This window comes from Cherax quadricarinatus, chromosome 66 (genome assembly GCF_038502225.1).
Source record: "Cherax quadricarinatus isolate ZL_2023a chromosome 66, ASM3850222v1, whole genome shotgun sequence".
NCBI lineage: Eukaryota > Metazoa > Arthropoda > Malacostraca > Decapoda > Parastacidae > Cherax > Cherax quadricarinatus.
Window position 1 is genome coordinate 11346609 of NC_091357.1, and position 19332 is coordinate 11365940.

General features: G+C 39.5%; 1 protein-coding gene across 3 annotated transcripts in view; it reads left to right on the forward strand.

Moving 5' to 3' along the window:
* Positions 1 to 12630, forward strand: part of LOC128704173 (uncharacterized) — a 78574-nt gene extending 65944 nt beyond the window's left edge. For 2 of the 3 annotated variants that reach the window (XM_070099075.1, XM_070099074.1), the window contains exons 4-7: positions 163 to 308; positions 2155 to 2278; positions 7995 to 8144; positions 9778 to 12630. In XM_070099075.1, coding sequence (XP_069955176.1) covers positions 163 to 308; positions 2155 to 2278; positions 7995 to 8144; positions 9778 to 10213 — 856 coding nt within the window. In that variant the 3' untranslated portion in view covers positions 10214 to 12630. The remainder of the gene's footprint in view (positions 1 to 162; positions 309 to 2154; positions 2279 to 7994; positions 8145 to 9777) is intronic. The other variant, XM_070099076.1, reaches the window with a different exon arrangement.
* The last annotated feature ends 6702 nt before the right edge of the window (positions 12631 to 19332 follow it).

Consider the following 19332-nt stretch of genomic DNA (forward strand, 5'->3'; position numbering starts at 1 on the left):
TTGTATTCCATATAATATATTTATTTTTACATTGTGTGTGTTCCTTAATAGTTCTCATTCAAGTAATATTTCCCTTATAATTGATTTGCTTTATCACTTCAATGAAATCACTGACCAGTGGTGAAACTATTAAGAGAGATATAACTAGTGATGTCCCATCAGGTTGTGGGATGAGCTGACTTACTGTGTGAAGGACTACACCCTCACCTACCTCACACACACACAGCAACTCGAGTTCAACCTTGCCATCGAGAGCTCCATAAAGTCTGCCAACCAACTGTGTGCTGACGACCCAGAGTACCGCACTTGTGAGTCTCTCTCTCTCTCTCCGTTCAGTGTTGCAAATATTACGGCAAAAACCCTTGATTTAACGACCCCTCAATGTAGATTTTGGTTTTAGTTAACGGGCAAAATTCTGACAATGGACAAAGTCCATAAAAAACGGACACAATCCTTTGTTTACAGAATTGTCCATTGTTGTTACGATCTACTGGGTAGACTGAATTACATTTTTAGTTATTTTCATTTGTCTGTATTGTACGATGTATGGTGTTGTCCAAAAACAAACTTTGTACGTTGAACATAAAGTTGTCCGCTATTATGTATATGAAAAACAATAATTATTCTGATTTAGTGGACACTCAGCATTACCAGATACCCTCTTCCCCATTGGTTCATGTATTTGAGGTGTTTGTCTATGGAATCATCTTTAGTATAACACAAGTAATTTTTTCTTTTGCATCTATCTCTCTATCATAGTCTTTCACTAAGATGTATCTAATCACTTCTCTATCATCGTCCCTCACTATCATGTATCCATTACTTCTCAATTATTATCTCTCACTATCGTGTATCTATCACTTCTCTGTTATTTCTCAATATTATAGTTGTCCTATGTTATTGTATTAACATTACACCTTTATAATTATTATCTCTTTTTGTTGTTATCCACTTAGCAGTATTTTTTTTTTATTCGCCGGTACTCTCCGGCCCGGGTCTTTTCCAATAGTGGTGACCCGGCCTTGGCTCCCTGTCTGGGGAGTATCTCGAGACCTAAGTCTCCCATGGGAGGAGGAACAAGTAATCCCTCATCTTTGGGACCAACTGTCCCCAGGCCTAGCCACAGTCCCCGCCCTCACGGGGCTCGTAGGGAGAAGCTAGGAGTCTGGTCCGCCATCTGCCCCGCCCCAAAGGGGCTCGTGGGGATGGCAGTCTTGTGAGCTGCAGGTGGTGGCAAGCTCAGTCTGTCCCCAGCTGTATTAACCATTTATCATTATGCCTTTATTATTATTTATCATAATTATTGCTTGATCATTTTTATCCTTGTTTTAGTGTTATCCTTTTACTTATATTTCCTTCTCATTACTATTACCTTTATTATTATTATTATAACTATTATATTACCTTTATTATTATAACTATTATATTACCTTTATTATTATAACTATTATATTACCTTTATTATTATAACTATTATATTACCTTTATTATTATAACTATTATATTACCTTTATCATTATTATCTTTATATTAATATTATTTCTGAATGACAATAGAGTTGTAGATGAGTGAAACAAACTCGCTCGTAGTCACTGCGGCGAGAACTTTGGGTGATAGGTAACCCTGAGAGATGGTAATTCCCAAGTGATAGCAACTCCAGCTGAAACAAAACCTTCAAACCTCCTTTAGCTGACGAACCCTTAATAGCATGCTTGACGATATCCTCATTACCCCATTAAAGTCTCCCAGCTCAGGCTGACAGATTTCAACATTTTGAGCCCCATCCCGTATGATGGAATATGACAGGGAAAACAGTTAACGTTCGTTCTCACTTTGTAACTGTCATATAGCTCGCATGCTGAGGGTCCGTGGTTCGATCCCGACACGAGTGGAAAAGTTGGGCATGTTTTCTGCTGCCTCAATTCATTTAGCAGTAAATAGGTACTTCGATGTTTGTCGACTGTTGTGGGTCGCATCCTATGAAGTGGCAGTATACCTTACATAGGTTTGGGCTTTGAAATAAGCCTGTAAAACTGATGTGCAAATAAAATGGACGGACATATGAGTGGGTGTGAATTAGACCTGCCTATCATGGACCAATAGGCTTACTGCAATGTTTCTTCATTATGTTCTTATACTAATATGTGTTTACAGCTTACGTCATCAACGCTCCGTGTCTGAAGAGAGTGTCAATCAACACAAGTCTGTGTGGTGGGCAGTATAACTATCTGGCAGACCTCGTCCAGGGATTCCAAGCTACCGATGCTCAGATGTGCTGGTCAGTTCCTCTTCCCATTCGTGTGTTCTCGTTCTTTTTAGTGTTCTCAAACGTTTGTACATCAGCGCAAGTCTGTGTGGTGGGCAGCATAACTATCTGGCTGAGCTTTTCCAGAAGTCTAGCTCCCAGATGTACTGGTCAGTTTCTTTTCTTTGTTTTCTACTGTGCTCTTGTTCTCGGTGTTTTTAAACGTTTGAATATCATCGCTATTCTGCATTATGAGCTTTTAAATCTCTGCACAAAATTCAACTTAAACCAGCAAATAATAGAGCCTACTAGACTGGAGAATACACTAGACCTCATCTTCGCTAACAATGATGATCTGATACGAAATGTCACCATATCAAAAACAATACACTCAGATCACAACATAATCGAGATTCAAACATGTATGCGCGGAGCCCCAGACCGACATAATGAGATTAGTCACGAGGGAGCCTTCATCAAATTCAACTTTAATAACAAGAACATAAAGTGGGACCAAGTAAACCAAGTCCTAACCGATATAAGCTGGGAAGATAGACTAAGCAACACAGACCCCAACTTATGCCTAGAACAGATTAACTCGGTGGCACTCGATGTATGCTCAAGGCTTATTCCTCTAAGAAAAAGGAGGAGTAGATGTAAAATAGAAAGAGACAGGCGCTCCCTTTACAGGCGACGAAAAAGAATAACAGAGCGGCTAAAAGAGGCAAATATATCTGAAAGGCATAGGGAGTCACTGGTCAGAGAAATAGCAAACATCGAACTTAAGCTAAAGGAATCTTATAGGAGCCAGGAATCGCGGGAAGAACTAAAAGCCATAAATGAAATCGAAAGAAACCCAAAGTATTTCTTTTCCTATGCCAAATCAAAGTCGAGAACAACGTCCAGTATCGAGCCCCTACTTAAACAAGATGGGTCCTACACAGATGACAGCAAGGAAATGAGTGAGCTACTCAAGTCCCAATATGACTCAGTTTTTAGCAAGCCACTAACCAGACTGAGAGTCGAAGATCAAAATGATTTTTTTATGAGAGAGCCACAGAATTTGGTTAACACAAGCCTATCTGATGTTATCCTGACGCCAAATGACTTCGAACAGGCGATAAATGACATGCCCATGCACTCTGCCCCAGGGCCAGACTCATGGAACTCCGTGTTCATCAAGAACTGCAAGAAGCCTCTATCACGAGCTTTTACCATCCTATGGAGAGGGAGCATGGACACGGGGGTCGTCCCAAAGTTACTAAAAACAACAGACATAACCCCACTCCACAAAGGGGGCAGTAAAGTAATAGCAAAGAACTACAGACCGATAGCACTAACATCCCATATCATAACAATCTTTGAATGGTCCTAAGAAGCAAGATTGCCACCCATCTAGAAACCCATCAATTACACAACCCAGGGCAACATGGGTTTAGAACAGGTCGCTCATGTCTGTCTCAACTATTGGATCACTACGACAAGGTCCTAGATGCACTAGAAGACAAAAAGAATGCAGACTTTGCAAAAGCCTTCGACAAGTGTGACCATGGCGTAATAGCACACAAAATGCGTGCTAAAGGAATAACAGGGAAAGTTGGTAGATGGATCTATAATTTCCTCACAAACAGAACACAAAGAGTAGTAGTCAACAGAGTAAAGTCTGAGGCGGCTACGGTGAAAAGCTCTGTTCTACAAGGCACAGTACTCGCTCCCAGCTTGTTTCTCATCCTTATATCTGACATAGACAAGGATGTCAGCCACAGCACCGTGTCTTCCTTTGCAGATGACACCCGAATCTGCACGACAGTGTCTTCCACTGCAGACACTGCAAGGCTCCAGGCGGACATCAACCAAGTCTTTCAATGGGCTGCAGAAAACAATATGAAGTTCAATGATGAGAAATTTCAATTACTCCGATATGGTAAACACGAGGAAATTAAAACTTCAGAGTACAAAAATTCCGGCCACAAAATAGAGCGAAAAACCAACGTCAAAGACCTGGGAGTGATCTTGTCGGAGGATCTCACCTTCAAGGACTATAACATTGTATCAATCGCAGTTGCTAGAAAAATGACAGGATGGATAATGAGAACCTTCAAAACTAGGGATGCCAAGCCCATGATGACACTCTTCAGGTCGCTTGTTCTATCTAGGCTGGAATATTGCTGCACACTAACAGCACCTTTCAAGGCAGGTGAAATTGCTGACCTAGAAAATGTACAGAGAACCTTCACGGCGCGCATGACTGAGATAAAACACCTCAATTACTGGGAGCACTTGAAGTTCCTGAACCTGTATTCCCTGGAACGCAGGCGGGAGAGATACATGATTATATACACCTGGAAAATCCTAGAGGGACTAATACCGAACTTGCACACGAAAATCACTCACAACGAAAGCAAAAGACTTGGCAGACGATGCAACACCCCCCCCCAATGAAAAGCAGGGGCGTCACTAGCGCGTTAAGAGACAATACAATAAGTGTCAGGGGCCTGAGACTGTTCAACTGCCTCCCAGCATACATAAGGGGGATTACCAATAGACCCCTGGCAGTCTTCAAGCTGGCACTGGACAAGCACCTAAAGTCGGTACCTGACCAGCCGGGCTGTGGCTCGTACGTTGGATTGGTTTATCAGGCTCTGATCCACCAGGAGGCCTGGTCACAGACCGGGCCGCGGGGGCGTTGACCCCCGAAACTCTCTCCAGGTAAACCCCAGGTATGACACTTCTGGCAGGCCTAGCCCAGGGAGACTAGGTCACTCACGCTCAAATGGCCTCCTCCTCCTCCTCCTCGTCTGCCTTCTTTTTCTTATCAACCTCTTTCTCTTTCTTTATCTGTCTCCTTTTCCTCTTCCTCATCAGCCTCCTCGTTCTCCTTTTCCTCTTTGCCTCCTCTTTTTTCCTCTTATGTTTTTCTCTGCGATTTCCTGCGTATGTTCTCTCTTTACTCCGTTTTCCTTTATCTTTACCGTTTTCTTCTTGTATCATTGGCTTTCTTTCTTAATTTTTGTGCTTTATCAGTTTTCTATATCTTTGTTCCTTATTTTGGTTTCTTTATGTTTATTTCATTTCTTTGTTTCCTAAGTTTTGACTCATTGTTCTTTGGTTCTTCAATCCTGTGCTTTGTTTCTCTCACAATTTGTTCCTTGCTCCTCTGTTACTTAAATGCTTCTCTTCCTCTTATTTTTCAATTTCTTTTTCTTTTTGGTGTTGCTGTTCTTCGCTTGCCTTCCTTTGTGCTCTTCAGTAGACTTTCTCATATTTTCACCTTGTTGTTCTGCTGTTTTTTTTATTATCCTGCCTTCTTTGTTTTCTTCCATTGTTGCTGGTATTCGCTAATCCTTATCATGTTCTTCAGCGACTTTCACTTTGTCCCTGTTTATTTTTGCATCTTCGTAATCGTTCTTCACGATCTCTATGTATGTATGTATGTATCTATCTATATCTATATATACATTATATATATATATATATATATATATATATATATATATATATATATATATATATATATATATATATATATATATATATATATATATATACAGTGGTCCCTCGCTTTTCGTAGTTCTAAGCAATCGTAAATTTCGCCAATCATAGGGGTATTTTCGTATAAACATGGACTCACTTTTCATAGGTTGACTCGCGAATAGTAGTTTGTCCAGGACGGGTACGCACGGTGTGAGCCGGGGAGGCCTCTCTACCTAGCCAATCTGGCATTGTTTACCAGTGAGTGAAGGTCCCCTCAAGTGCTCCTACGAAATATTTCATAATATTCCACTCATTTTAGTGCTTGCAAGTACTAAATAAGCTACCATGGCTCCAAAGAAAGCTCCTAGTGCCAAGCCTGTGGTAAAGAAGGTGAGAAATATGTACAGTGACAAAGTCTTGGGCCATTTTAGGGAAGTGTTAAAGAGATGCCAGAAACAGAGCTCTCTCCACAGTTACTTTGCGAGACAGGACTAGAGTGACTCTCAAGGTGGTCCTAGTGGCATTAAGAAACAGAGAAGAGAAGCAACCCCAGAGAAGCAATTGGTACCTGAGGTGTTGCTGGAAGGGGATTCCCCTTCCAAACTGTAAACAATCCAATCTCTCTCCTCCTCCAGTCTCCCATACGCTAAGAAGAATCTCCAATAAAGGTAAGTGTTATGCTGTTAACGTTTCATTCATCATTTCCCATTGTATTGTTTATGTACTTCATGTATATTTCCTGTAAAATTTTTTTTTGTTTTAATACTTCTCAGTGTTAGAAACGGATTAATTGTATTTACATTATTTCTTATGGGGAAAATTGATTCGCAAATCGTAAATTTCGTTTATAGTAGCTCTTCCAGGAACGGATTAATTACGAAAAACGAGGGACCACTGTATATATATAATTTGCATGTGTATTTTTTTTAATTTGGTTGAAATTGTGTTTATTCTGTATTACATTGTACGTATCCACTTCACCACTACCCTCCTCCCCTTTTGCCTTGTAGCTGCTTCCGAAAGTCACAGCTACTATGGATTGTAGCAGTGATCAAGAGGAATTTCATTAGGCAACCAGCAAACACCATTTCATGCTTGAAATCTGACATTCATGTGGCAGGCAAAACAAAGTAAGGTAAACAGTAGTCTTAAAATGATGCTCTAGGCTTTGTAAACAATTAACATTCGATAAAAAATAGAATGACCAAAATCCTGTGCACCGTTTCTATTTCTATAACAGATCATTTATGGAGATATAACGAATAATTTTGTGTTGCTAGATATTATTAACATTAGCTTTAGTTGGAGGAGAGACAAATTTAGAAAAATAAGCATGGGATTGCTATACTGAAACCCATAATAAAAAAAAAGACCGTAAAAAATCATTACAATCGGCGATTTCAGTTACAAAGAAACAAACTGGAAAGCTGTTGAAGCTTTTGCAATAAACTAAGTTTCAATTTAATAATTCAGAGTAAGGATTTTTCATGAATGGAACACAAAAAGATATTCAAGTGAGAGACGGCAACACAACATCAATACTTAATCTAGTACGTATTTACTATAAAATTAAAAATTTTCAATATATAATACTTGAATCCACTTGATATGTGTCATATTCTTCTCTTGGAAATAATGTCTGTTGCAAGTTATGGAAACTTTGATTCCAGTGAAGGGTTCTTCATCCAAGGAATTGAACTTATCCTTCCCTATCTTGCATCGAACCTGAATGCCTCACGTTACCCTGGCGCTCCATGACTACTACCGGTTTAGCGCTTCCCCTGAATAAAATAAATGAAATGAGAGGATAGAAAAATAAAAAACAGAATCGACTAAGATTTAAACAAGAAAATTATGATGATCCAAAGCAGTATTTCACACAGAAAAAGTATCTTATAATTTAACATGGACAGATGTAAGTAACTTGTACGAGGATTTTTACAACGAATATGATCCCTTCAGGGACATTCCTTGATGTCGGCGAGTAGTTCTTGATCCACGGAATTGGGTTTGAGCTCTTGGATTATACTTGCCTCCCATTCCCGCCCAGGCACTCTTTGACTTCTAAGGGTTTAGCGTCCCCCTCTCATAATAAATTCAACTCCCTGTTTCCATCCCTGATCCCATACCCGCTCACCCCTCACCACCACCATCCCCTCTCCGCCACTACCATCCCTTACTACCGTTAATCCCTCACTACGACTAACCCCGTAGTGCCACTAACCCTTTGCCACCACAACTAACCCCTCACCACCACCACTATTTATGTCGACAGCGCACACCATAAGTTCAGAGAATGCGTGTTGGACCAGACTCCGAGGGTGTGTGATGAGCCTGGGGGCCACCCTGGGTCTGCCTCCATCTTCATGAAGTCCATGCTCGACCGAGCACTCGGATTCCTACTGCAGAAATGCAAGAACTTTGTGTGAGTCTCATCACTTGTCTCCATCTCAGTATACTATTCCTCTCCAAAACGGTATATTTGCCTTAATTTGACAGCCTCAGTTTCTAATAATTTAACTATTGTTTCCCTTTTGTTTCTTGCAATGTAATTGTCGACCCATTTAAAATTTAGCTGTACTTGGTGATATTTTTTAAGCGTTAGCATTGCAGACTTTTGTTTATCTTTTTTAACTTTTTCATTTCTTTAATCTATATATTGTAAGTTTTGACCTGTTTTATCTATTGTGTCATTTTTTCAACCTGACTTCACACAAACAAGCGTGTATCTTCTCAAGAGTTATGTAAAGTGCTAGCATCCACATACTGTACAAGTGAGAAAAAGTTCAATATTTTAACGTTTGCATATGCAAGTGCCTTACTACTGTGCCATCCTCTGCCTTTTTGTTTTTTGGTTAGGGTAAATCACATTTGGTTAATCCAGGAAAATTCTGGTTAGGGTAAGCTAACTAACTATACAGTAGATTTTTTTTATCAGGATATAAAAGTTGCCAAATAACAATATACTGGTGCCCCGTGGCTTGGTGGCAAAATCTCTCGCTTCACGCGGCACGAGTCTGGGTTCGATTCCTAGCGAGGGTAGAAACATTGGGCGTGTTTCTTTACACCGGTTATCTATGTACCCCATTAGTAAAATGGGTACCCGGGTGTTACTCGATTGGTGTAGGCCGCATCCTGGAACAAAACTGACCTAATTTGCCCGAAACGCGGCTTTCTATATAGTAGGATGTCATTGATGTCTGCTAAGCCTGTATACCTTGTACATGCACTTGTAGAAATAAAGATATTATTATTATTAAAAAAATCAGTATTTGTTAACACAGAAAACGACGAGCAGTTTCCTGTGTAATGGGATCCTTGGGTATCTTGATGCCGGTGAAGGGTTAGGATAAGATATGTTCTGATTTTTAACCCGGAGGGCTAACCACCCAAGAAAGCCAGTGCGTCATCGAGGACTGTCTTATTTCCTTTGGGGTCCTTCAGTTTTGTCCACAAGGATGCAACCCATGCTAATCGACTATCACACTACTTACTACTAGGTGAATAGGGACAGCAGGTGTAAAGAAACATGCCTAACATTTCCTCCTGTGTCGGGGATCGAGGTAAAGACAGTGCATGATGCGAGAGCACCTACAACCACGACAAGGGAATTCGAGTTCTCTCCTTCCTCTAATCAAATCTGATTGCCTCCCGTGTCTTATGCTTGGTATGATCCCTATGAGTTTAGCACTTTCCACGGCATAAAAGTAATCCTGCGAGATGGCTGTTACGTAAACATGGTCAGTTCGTTCTAAACCTGTAAAATAACACTGTATATAAAACAAGATATGACACAATGGAAATGTATCTAGTTTTTGTTAAAAAATCTTAACTTGATGTACGTGGGTCTTTACACGTTCCCCAGCTCGAGGAGAAATAGGCATTTGTATCTGTCATATAACTAATGACATGTTTTTAGCTATTCCGTTGTTGACTTGTTTAAACTTTAATGCTGACTTATTTAAAATTTTCTTCTGTTAACGCTGATTCTAACTTTAAACTTTACTGCTGTAACTGTTAGACTTGCAAGGGTTGAAGTTTGGTTCCCTGTCTTGCAGGCCCAACGCTCGAGACTGTCCCCGGGGCAACTTCGGAATGCCCACCAGCCCTACCAATCCTGACAACAGCTACAACAACCAAAACCACAATGCCAACAACCACAATAACAACGACTATAATTACAACCATCATACTAACGACAACAATGGGGGACGGCCACCGTTTGCCGTACGGCCGGACGACACCTTCAGCACCGCCACCACTACCACCACCTGGACGACCTCACCACCACCTGCACCCACCACCCCAACCACTCGATTCACCTGGACCACGCCGACTCTGCCCACCCCACGACCCACCGCAAATCCTTCTCTCAGCCTCGCTGGCAATAGTTTATTTGCTGCTGAGACTCAGAAGTACCGTGGGTCTGGAACCAGTATTGTACCTCCTCTTGCCACACTAATGCTGGGCATCGCTGCTGTGTTTAGATTATAAGCTACTAGTGTAGACGTTCCATGTTTTTGACGTGATACCACTGTTCAGATTTTAGAGGCTCTTAGAATTGCAATCCATAGATTTTTGAGCCTATTAGATACGGCATTTTCACATTTGAGATAACTGATCTGATATAATGTTCACATTTTTAGCAATTTTAATAAATATTCAGATTTCTGGGACTGCGGGAATTGGATTTATTAAAATCCCAGCTTTCAGGTTTGGTATCTAGATTTAGGATTTGGGATTAAGCGTTCAGACGGAGCTAATGCTCAGATTTCGGAATAATGATGCTGACGTTCAGATTTTGACTAGCAGTATTAGCATACAGAATATGTATGAATGCTGATTCATTCATTCATTCATTAGAGATTCGCCGGTACTTCCGGCCCGGGTCTTCTCCATATGGTGACCCGGCTTGAATGCTGATGCTCAGGTTAGGAAGTAATGGGGTCAGCATCCAGATTTTGGTCAGGAAGGAAATAAGATATATGCATTTATATTTGGGGGGTCGGGGAAGGCTGTATTGTTAATGATTATGTTTTGACTTGAGCTTTTAACGCTCAGATTTTTTATAATTTGAAGCTATTTGCAGTTTTGACTACATATGGTACCATTTAGATTTTTTATTAGATTATTGTAGGCTACTGGTGTTGTATTTTAGGCTATTGAAGTTGAACACCAAATTTTGTGTTACAGATAATGAATTTCGATTTTGGAATGCTGGTAGAGAATTCCAAATTTTAGAATGCTGGTAAATTCCAGATTTTTTAATACTGGCTAATTCCAGATTTGGGAATACTGGTCGTGAATTCCAGATTTAGAACTATAGGAAGTAAAGTCCAAATTTTTGACTACTGGTAATCAATTTCACCTTAAAGCACTAGCTACAAAGGTTTGAAACATGTTAAAATATAAGTTTCTTGGTCCACAGAGGACGACTGAACTTCTTGATTATGAAGTACGAAAGATTGGTTTCTGAACCCACTTATAAGGTCTGGAAACTGCCTTCTATAGATCCCTAAAGGATTAGATTACACGGTAACAGATGTCTGGATGATGTTTCCAAAACCAAATGGTTTAATAGGAGTTTTTTTTTTTTTAAATCATAAATGTATAGAGCATTTGATTCTAGGTTCACCCAGATCTATGGGATTACCTTCCAAGGACTCAAAATACTAAAATTATCTAGAGGATTAATTTCCAAGACCACAGAAGAATAAATGCTTAGTTGTGTTGTATACCAATAATGTTACAATACCATAAGCGAGTTATAGATGGCTAGTTTTCAGGGCCTTAGAGGTCTGGAGGCTTAATTTCTAGTTCCATTAAAGAGGCTGGCAGGCTCGATTCCAGGACCTAAAGGATGTATAGGAGCATATTTTTTCAGGGAAATAATGTGACCGGAGGCTTGTTTTCTAGGACCTAGAGATACCAGATTCGTTTTCCATGAATATAATGTATATCTAATGAAGGACTCTTTTAATTCAAGGAACCGGAGCTACCCCTATACAGGTTTTGCATTTCTCTGCGAATTAATAAATATAATAATAATAATAATAATAATAATAATATAGGAATACCTCACTAATATGGCGAGTTAGGTTCTAGACCATCACCGAAAATCTAATATCTCCGTAAAGTGAATCACAGCCTAAAATCTTGTTTACACTATCATTTATTAAGCGCAATATCGCTACGTCTAAACAAAAAGATGCAGAGTAAAAATAATACAGTATTATATTGCTAACCTTAACATTCATCCTTTGCTTATGATGACTGGCGAATAAACATTTTAGAAGTAATTATCAAAGGGAGGCTGAAGGGGAGGATAGTGGAGATGGTTTAATCTTCTAACATCTACCTGGGCGTTCCACGTGTCTTTCTCATTAAGCTTCATTTCTAGTTTTTCATTTAAAGTAAAAGGCTTGCGACTCCTCTTTTCATTACCATTACCCTTAGAGGCCATTGTACTTAAGTTAATAATTACAATAATGACGATAACACAAGGAAAAAGTTTGAAAATTACCAGAATACAGCACTGAGACACTCAACACACAGATGTTGTCAGTAGACTGAGCGAGGGTCAGCTGATGTCCGCCGCACCGCCCAAACACTTGACTTAAAATTTTATACAAGAATCGCGAACAAGCGACACAATGCAAAACAACCACAGAGAAAGTTGAATAATATCTCTAGGCCTTTCGTGTTGCAATCAGCACATCAAGAGCTTGCAAAGTTTCAGAAATGAGTAAGAAAATCTCAGTAGATTCGTTCCGAGGGACGCTTAGCAAAGCTGCCCTCGATTAGATTTCTTTAGATTTTGCCACCGAAGTGGCTAGTTTATTGTGCACCCCATATCCAACCTGTGGACGGTAGCGCAAGAACATATGGATACACAAAAGGCCTAGGAATTAGGCCCCAAAAGGGTTAACAGGTGTACTTTGGATTTATATCTACATATCTACAGTTCACTTATCTGTTATAAGCAAATTTAGGAAATTTGCTTAGTATATCTGGTATCTTATTTTCATTAATAAGATATCTTGACTTGTCACATAGGTTATTATGCTGTCTATCTCTGTATTCCTCAGTAAGTGGACAATTAAGCACATAGTGTTCAAGACAGTGACCATATGCCTGATCACATAATTTGCATTTAGTCTGATCATCATCTGTCTCCCAAACTGCCAGAAGTACTTGTAACCAAGCCTAAGCCTGGCCACTACAACATCAGTCAGTCTGTTCACATTGCAAGTTGCTCCATAAACATATTTATCTACGTTCATGTTATCATAGTGGGTTATAGATCTACTCAGGCTTCTAACTGCATTTCTATAACAATCATTTTCATTATTTACTTCTCTCCTAATATTATTCCTAATGCTAGACACAGATATACCAAAGTTATATTCTATATTCTTCTTCTGGGTACTCTTCTTGGCTAACATATCAAGTTTATCATGAAGGAGTAATCCAATGTGTGATGGGATCCATAGCAATTGTACATTAATTCCTTTGTCCCTGATTTTTGAGTATCTATACCTGGCTTCTCCAGTGAGCATGTTGTTGGAGTCATTATATGAGTCAAGAGCCTTCAGTGATGACATAGAATCAGTAATGATGATAGAGTCAAGCTCGGTGTCATAAGTTAGCTTTAGCGCCATTAGAATTGCTAACAATTTAGTTTGCAGTGTAGACGCCCAGTTGTTAATTCTTATGCCTAGTTCAACAAATTTATTCTGCCCTCGGAACGAATCTGCTGAGATTTTATTACTCATTTTTGCAACTTTGCAAGCTCCTGATGATGCGTTGATTGCAACACGAAAAGGCTAGGGCTATTATTCAACTCCCCCTGTGGTTGTTCTACACTGATCAAAATATTTAACATTAATATAATTGTGATGTAAATGATTTAGAAAACCGACAGGTTGTGCAACATGTGGGTATCTTTATTGAAGAAACGTTTCGCCAGCCAGTGGCTTCTTCAGTCTAGTACACAGAAGAACGGAGAAAGATGAGGAGTTTGAGGTTATCAGTCCCTCAGCCTGGAGTCGATGTGCCCAGTCCATTAATCTTGAGACTGATGACTGAACACATGGACTCAAGGCTGAAGGACTGATTACCTCAAACTCTTCATCTTTCTCCGTTCTTCTAGTATGTATTGGACTGAAGAAGCCACTGACTGACGAAACGTTTCCTCAATAAAGATAACCAAATGTTGCACAAGTGTCTTAATCTTCATTAATATAATTGAAAAGTGCCGCATTAGTGAAACGCTCTAAAGCGAGCGCCATATTTATGAGGTATGCCTGTAATAGTAATAATAATAATATAAAGTAAAACTAAAGTGGGTTTTCACACCGGCAAAAATATCCATAGTTTTCTTAGGATTCAGTTTGTAGACACCACAAGGAACATTTAAAAACCTTGATATCATTGGGTCTTTTTCAGTTATTTCTTAGTAGAAAGCTGAATAAGGCTGAGAGGCATTGACGATCATACTCAGATGACGGCCAGAGAATGTGGATACTAGGGTCACCTCTTCCCTGTTAGACCCATTACACCTTGCCCCTGGGTGGTGGTGCGTAAGTGTACGTGCACTTTGCCCCTGGGTGGTGGTGCGTAAGTGTACGTGCACCTTGCCCCTGGGTGGTGGTGCGTAAGTGTACGTACACCTTGCCCCTGGGTGGTGGTGCGTAAGTGTACGTACACCTTGCCCCTGGGTGGTGGTGCGTAAGTGTACGTGCACCTTGCCCCTGGGTGGTGGTGCGTAAGTGTACGTACACCTTGCCCCTGGGTGGTGGTGATGTATAAGCGTACACCATGTCCCTGGGTGATGATGTGTAAGAGTGTATACTCTGGTCAAGGAACGAGAGGGTGCCTTGAGGACGGTGAAGGACTTTTGATGCAAGGAATTTTATGTCTTCCCCTTTAGATCTATGCACTGTATGCCTCATGCTGATTTAGCGCTTTCCCATGATTATAAGAAACACAACATTGAATGCTTCAAGAAATCACATATTTTTTTTGTTTTGTTTAGGTTGAAAAATTTTATATTAAGGATCCAGCTGGTTTAAATGAATTCAGTGATGCCGATAATGGTGGCTGAGTAACAATTAAATTGTTGTCTTTGTATAATTACTTTGTTTTCTGAAGCTCTAAACCTATATGGGTCTTTCAGGCCATTGAGTGGTGGAGGCTCGATCCTTCATCCGCTAATAGCAAAACAAACACTTTCGGATTTTCCCAAACTAGGGCAGCAAGTTGGAAAGTGGGATATGAAGAGACGTAATATAGGACAAACCCCTTTTCGTAAATGACGTTTCGGTTGAGATTAAGTTCAGTTAATGTACGTATTCATATACCTGCCTATTATACATCTCTTGTCTACTACCAACGTATGAAGTGTATTTGTATCAAAAATAGTGTTACTTACGGCACTCCTTTAAATCGTCGACACTTGGAAGGGCTACTTACTTCATGAGGATTTCGCATGTATATTAGTAATAACTAATAATAGTAGTAATAGTAACTTTGGTACCCTTAAAGTTGTGTCAGCCACAGCCTAATACTTTGTGTTACCCTCGAGGCTGAACGTTTATTTATAATTAAAATTAAAAAGTCCAGTAAAATGTTAAGGATTGAGCACTTCAAATTAATGCTTCTTACGCTAAAAAAAATTAGTGGAAGCTTTGAAATTTCTTAAACTGCTATAATATATATATATATATATATATATATATATATATATATATATATATATATATATATATATATATATATAAACGTGTATCTATCCATTACCATTAATATGGAAATGGCTAAAACAACATTCATGGGACTGATTGGCTTGAGAATTCGCTCACTTGTACGGTACTCATATTTAAGTGGTCGAAGAGTTTGCTCTGTTCAAGATCTAATTGGTCCCAATGTTAACATTCTTCGATCATGCTGAGGTTAAAATGACGATGATGTTCATTTTACTGTCCTGTTGAGATTAATGTGGCACTCGTTTTAAATTTGTTCATTACTGTTGAGGCATAAATGGCCCCGATATTCGTGTTCACTTCTATCGAGATATAAGTGGAAATCATTTTATTCACAGTTCTTAGATTTAAGTAGTACCAGTGTTCATATGTTCAATACTTCTGTGACCTGATTGACTTGTCCTGATTGTTCATTAATAACATAACTCCATGATATAAACGCACAAGAAATATATATATATATATATATATATATATATATATATATATATATATATATATATATATATATATATATATATATATATATATATATAGATATAGATATAGATTTAGATATAGATAGAACAATCATCATTGTAGGAACATTTACGTCAGATTAATGTAGAATGTAAATCTGTTTATGTAGGCCTCAGATAAGGAATTTAGGTCAGGTAAATATATTATAATTGTCATGATTTATTTAGTGTCGACACGTGTAGACTGCCTATACTAGTGTAGACAAGTTTATTCTAGCGTCGACACGTCTCTTCTAGTGTAGACAGGTCTATGCAAGTGTCGACACGTCTCCTTTAGTCTAGGCAGCTCTACTCTAGTTTCGATACGTGTCTTCTAGTGTAGACAGATTTACTTTAGTGTCGACACTTGTTTCTTCTAGCGAAGACAGGTTAATGCAGTGTCGACACGTAGTCTACCGTCAACATCTGTTGAGTCAAAAACAGGTTGTCGAATATGCAGAGACTAAGATCGACTGGTCGAAATGTGTACAATAGACCTTGGTGAGGGGCTCTTGATCCAAGAAACTGGACTAATCCTCCCCTTAAATCTATTGCCTCCCTCCCCCCAAGGCGCTGTATGACCCCTACGGGTTTAGCGCTCCTCCCATGACTGTAGTAATGTCGATAATAGATAAGACGAGCGGGTCGATAGATAGACCTGTTTACACTGGTTGTGAACTGGTTGATAGATTCAACAGTGTACAATAGACAGGAAGAACATGTTAATTGATCTGTTTACTGTCTGTATGAAGAAATTGTGATTGTATAAAGTTTGGTGAATCAAATAGTGATTATACGTATTGTCGTTAGTGAAGCAGTGATTGTACTCTCAGCAGTGAATAAGGGACTGGTTGATGAATAGCGAATCTGATTGTTATCAGTCGTGAATCTGGGAGTGACTTGTGTTGTCAGTGAATCAGTGATTGTTTTCATTAGTAAATCAGTGATTATTTTCATTAGTACATCGGTGATTGTTTTCATTAGTGAATCAGTGATTGTACTGTCATTAGTGAATCAATTATTGTACTGTCATTAATGAATCGGAAAGTGATTGTACTGTAATGAATCAGAAGGTGATTGTACTGTAAATGAATCAAAAAGTGATTGTACTGTAAATGAATCAGAAAGTGATTGTACTGTTAATGAATCAGAAAGTGATTGTACTGTAAATGAATCAGAAAGGGATTGTACTGTAAATGAATCAGAAAGTGATTGTACTGTCGTTAATCAGAGTGATTTTACTGTCATAAATAATGAATCAGCAAGTGTTTACTGAGTTTAGCGAGTCAGTTAACTGGACTGAGTTTAGCGAACAAGTGAGTGATTGTACTGAGTTTAATGAACCAGTGAGTGATTGTACTGAGTTAAGTGAATCCATGATTGTATTGAGTTTAGAAAATTAGTGAGTGATTGTTCCTAGCTTAGTGAACCAGTGAGTGTACCGAGTTTAGTGAACTAATGAGTGATTGTACCGAGTTTAGTAAACCAGTGTGTGATTGTACTGAGTTTAGTGAACCAGTGAGTAATAGTACTGAGTTTAGTGATCCACTGAGTGATTGTACTGAATTTAGTGAACCAATGAGTGATTTTACCAGGTTTACTGAACCAGTGAGGGATTGTAATAAAGTTGGTAGAATTACCGACAATATGTAAAGTAAAAGGACACAAGTGCAACTAATGTGACATTTATTGTGGCAACGTTTCGCTCTCCAGGAGCTTTATCAAGCCATTACAAACAATACATGGACACAGAGGGTATATAAAGGCTCAGAGTGAGGTGAATACTAGTGAGGTACCATTCCGATGTTCACTAGTGGTAGTAGTAGTAGTAGTTGTGGTAGTGACAAAAGCAATTAATTCGTACATGAGTAAAAGGATATAAAAGCTATTACTTGGGTAACATAAAAATAGGTTGGACAAATATAAACAGGAATGAGGCAGGTTGTTTCAGTGTTCACTCTCTGTGCTTTGTGTAGTATAACAGGAGAGACTATGTGATGGCAGGGTTTACTGTTTTCAGGAGGATTCTTGCTAAGACTTCGGAGATGGTGAAGCTGCCGTTGTTTTGTTTAATTGTATTCGAAACAGCGATCAGTGCTGATTCAAGGCATTTGCGTGTGCGGAAATTAGTTTCTTTTATCACTAATTGGGCGTCTCTGAATTTCATAAGATGATTGGTGGAATTTCGGTGTTGTACACAGGCGTTGTTTAAGATGTCGTTCCTACATGCGTATATGTGTTCATTGAGGCGGGTGTCGAGGTTTCTTGCTGTTTCACCTACGTAGATCTTGTCGCAGCCTCCACAGGGTATAGTGTAAACTCCTGCATTGACTGGTTCGTGGTGCTTGGGTTTTGTCCTGGTTAGATCCTTTATTGAAGTGGTAGAAGCGATGGCGACTCTGGTGTTAGCTTGTGAAAGTACTTTTGAGACGTTTAGTGCAACCTGGCTGTTGGGAAGAATTATAACTTTGTTGGGAGCGGTGTTGATGCGTGGAGAATTGATGATCTGAAGAGCTCTTTTCTTGCAGTCTTTGATGAAAAAAGAAGGAAATTGTAACTCAGTGAATGTTTGGTGAATGTAAGTACATTCCTCGTCAAGAAACTCAGGACTACAAATTCGGTATGCTCTTAGGAAAAACCCGATGATGATGCCTCTTTTGGTCTTGGTATCTTGACTGGAATAGAAGTGTGTGAGATCATTTTTATTGGTGGGTTTCCGATAAACTTGAAATCTTAGGTTGTTGTCTACTTTGTGAATGAGGACGTCGAGGAAAGGTAGCTTGTCATTGGACTCTTCTTCTAGTGTAAACTGAATCGCTGGTTCAACTGCGTTGAGCCTTGCCTGAAGATCCCGTACATCAAAACGTTTTGGAGTTATTACGAGGACATCGTCCACGTAACGTAACCAAGTGACGCTTGAAGGGATGATGTTGGCGAAGTGTTCGGACTCTAGGTGTTCCATGTATAAGTTGGCTAGGACGGCACTTAATGGGGACCCCATTCCCATGCCGTAGGTTTGTTTGTAGAGCTTGTTATTGAAGGAAAAACAGTTGAAGTTAACACAGAGTTCAATCAAGTCAACAAAATCTCCGGGAGGTAAAGGAAGATTAAGGTCCTGGTTGACTTTACGTCGTAGAACCTCGATGGCTTTTTTGGTAGGTACTTTTGTGAAGAGGGAAGTCACATCCAAACTGCTTAGTTTCTTGTTACGGATGGAGAGGTTACGGATGCGGTTGAGAAGGTCGCCTGAGTGTTTAAGATGAGCGGGGCTGATGGTCCCCAGAAGGCAGGAAAGATGTTTGGCAAGAACTCCGGCTAGTTTGTGTGGAGCACTGCCTATTCCTGACGTGAT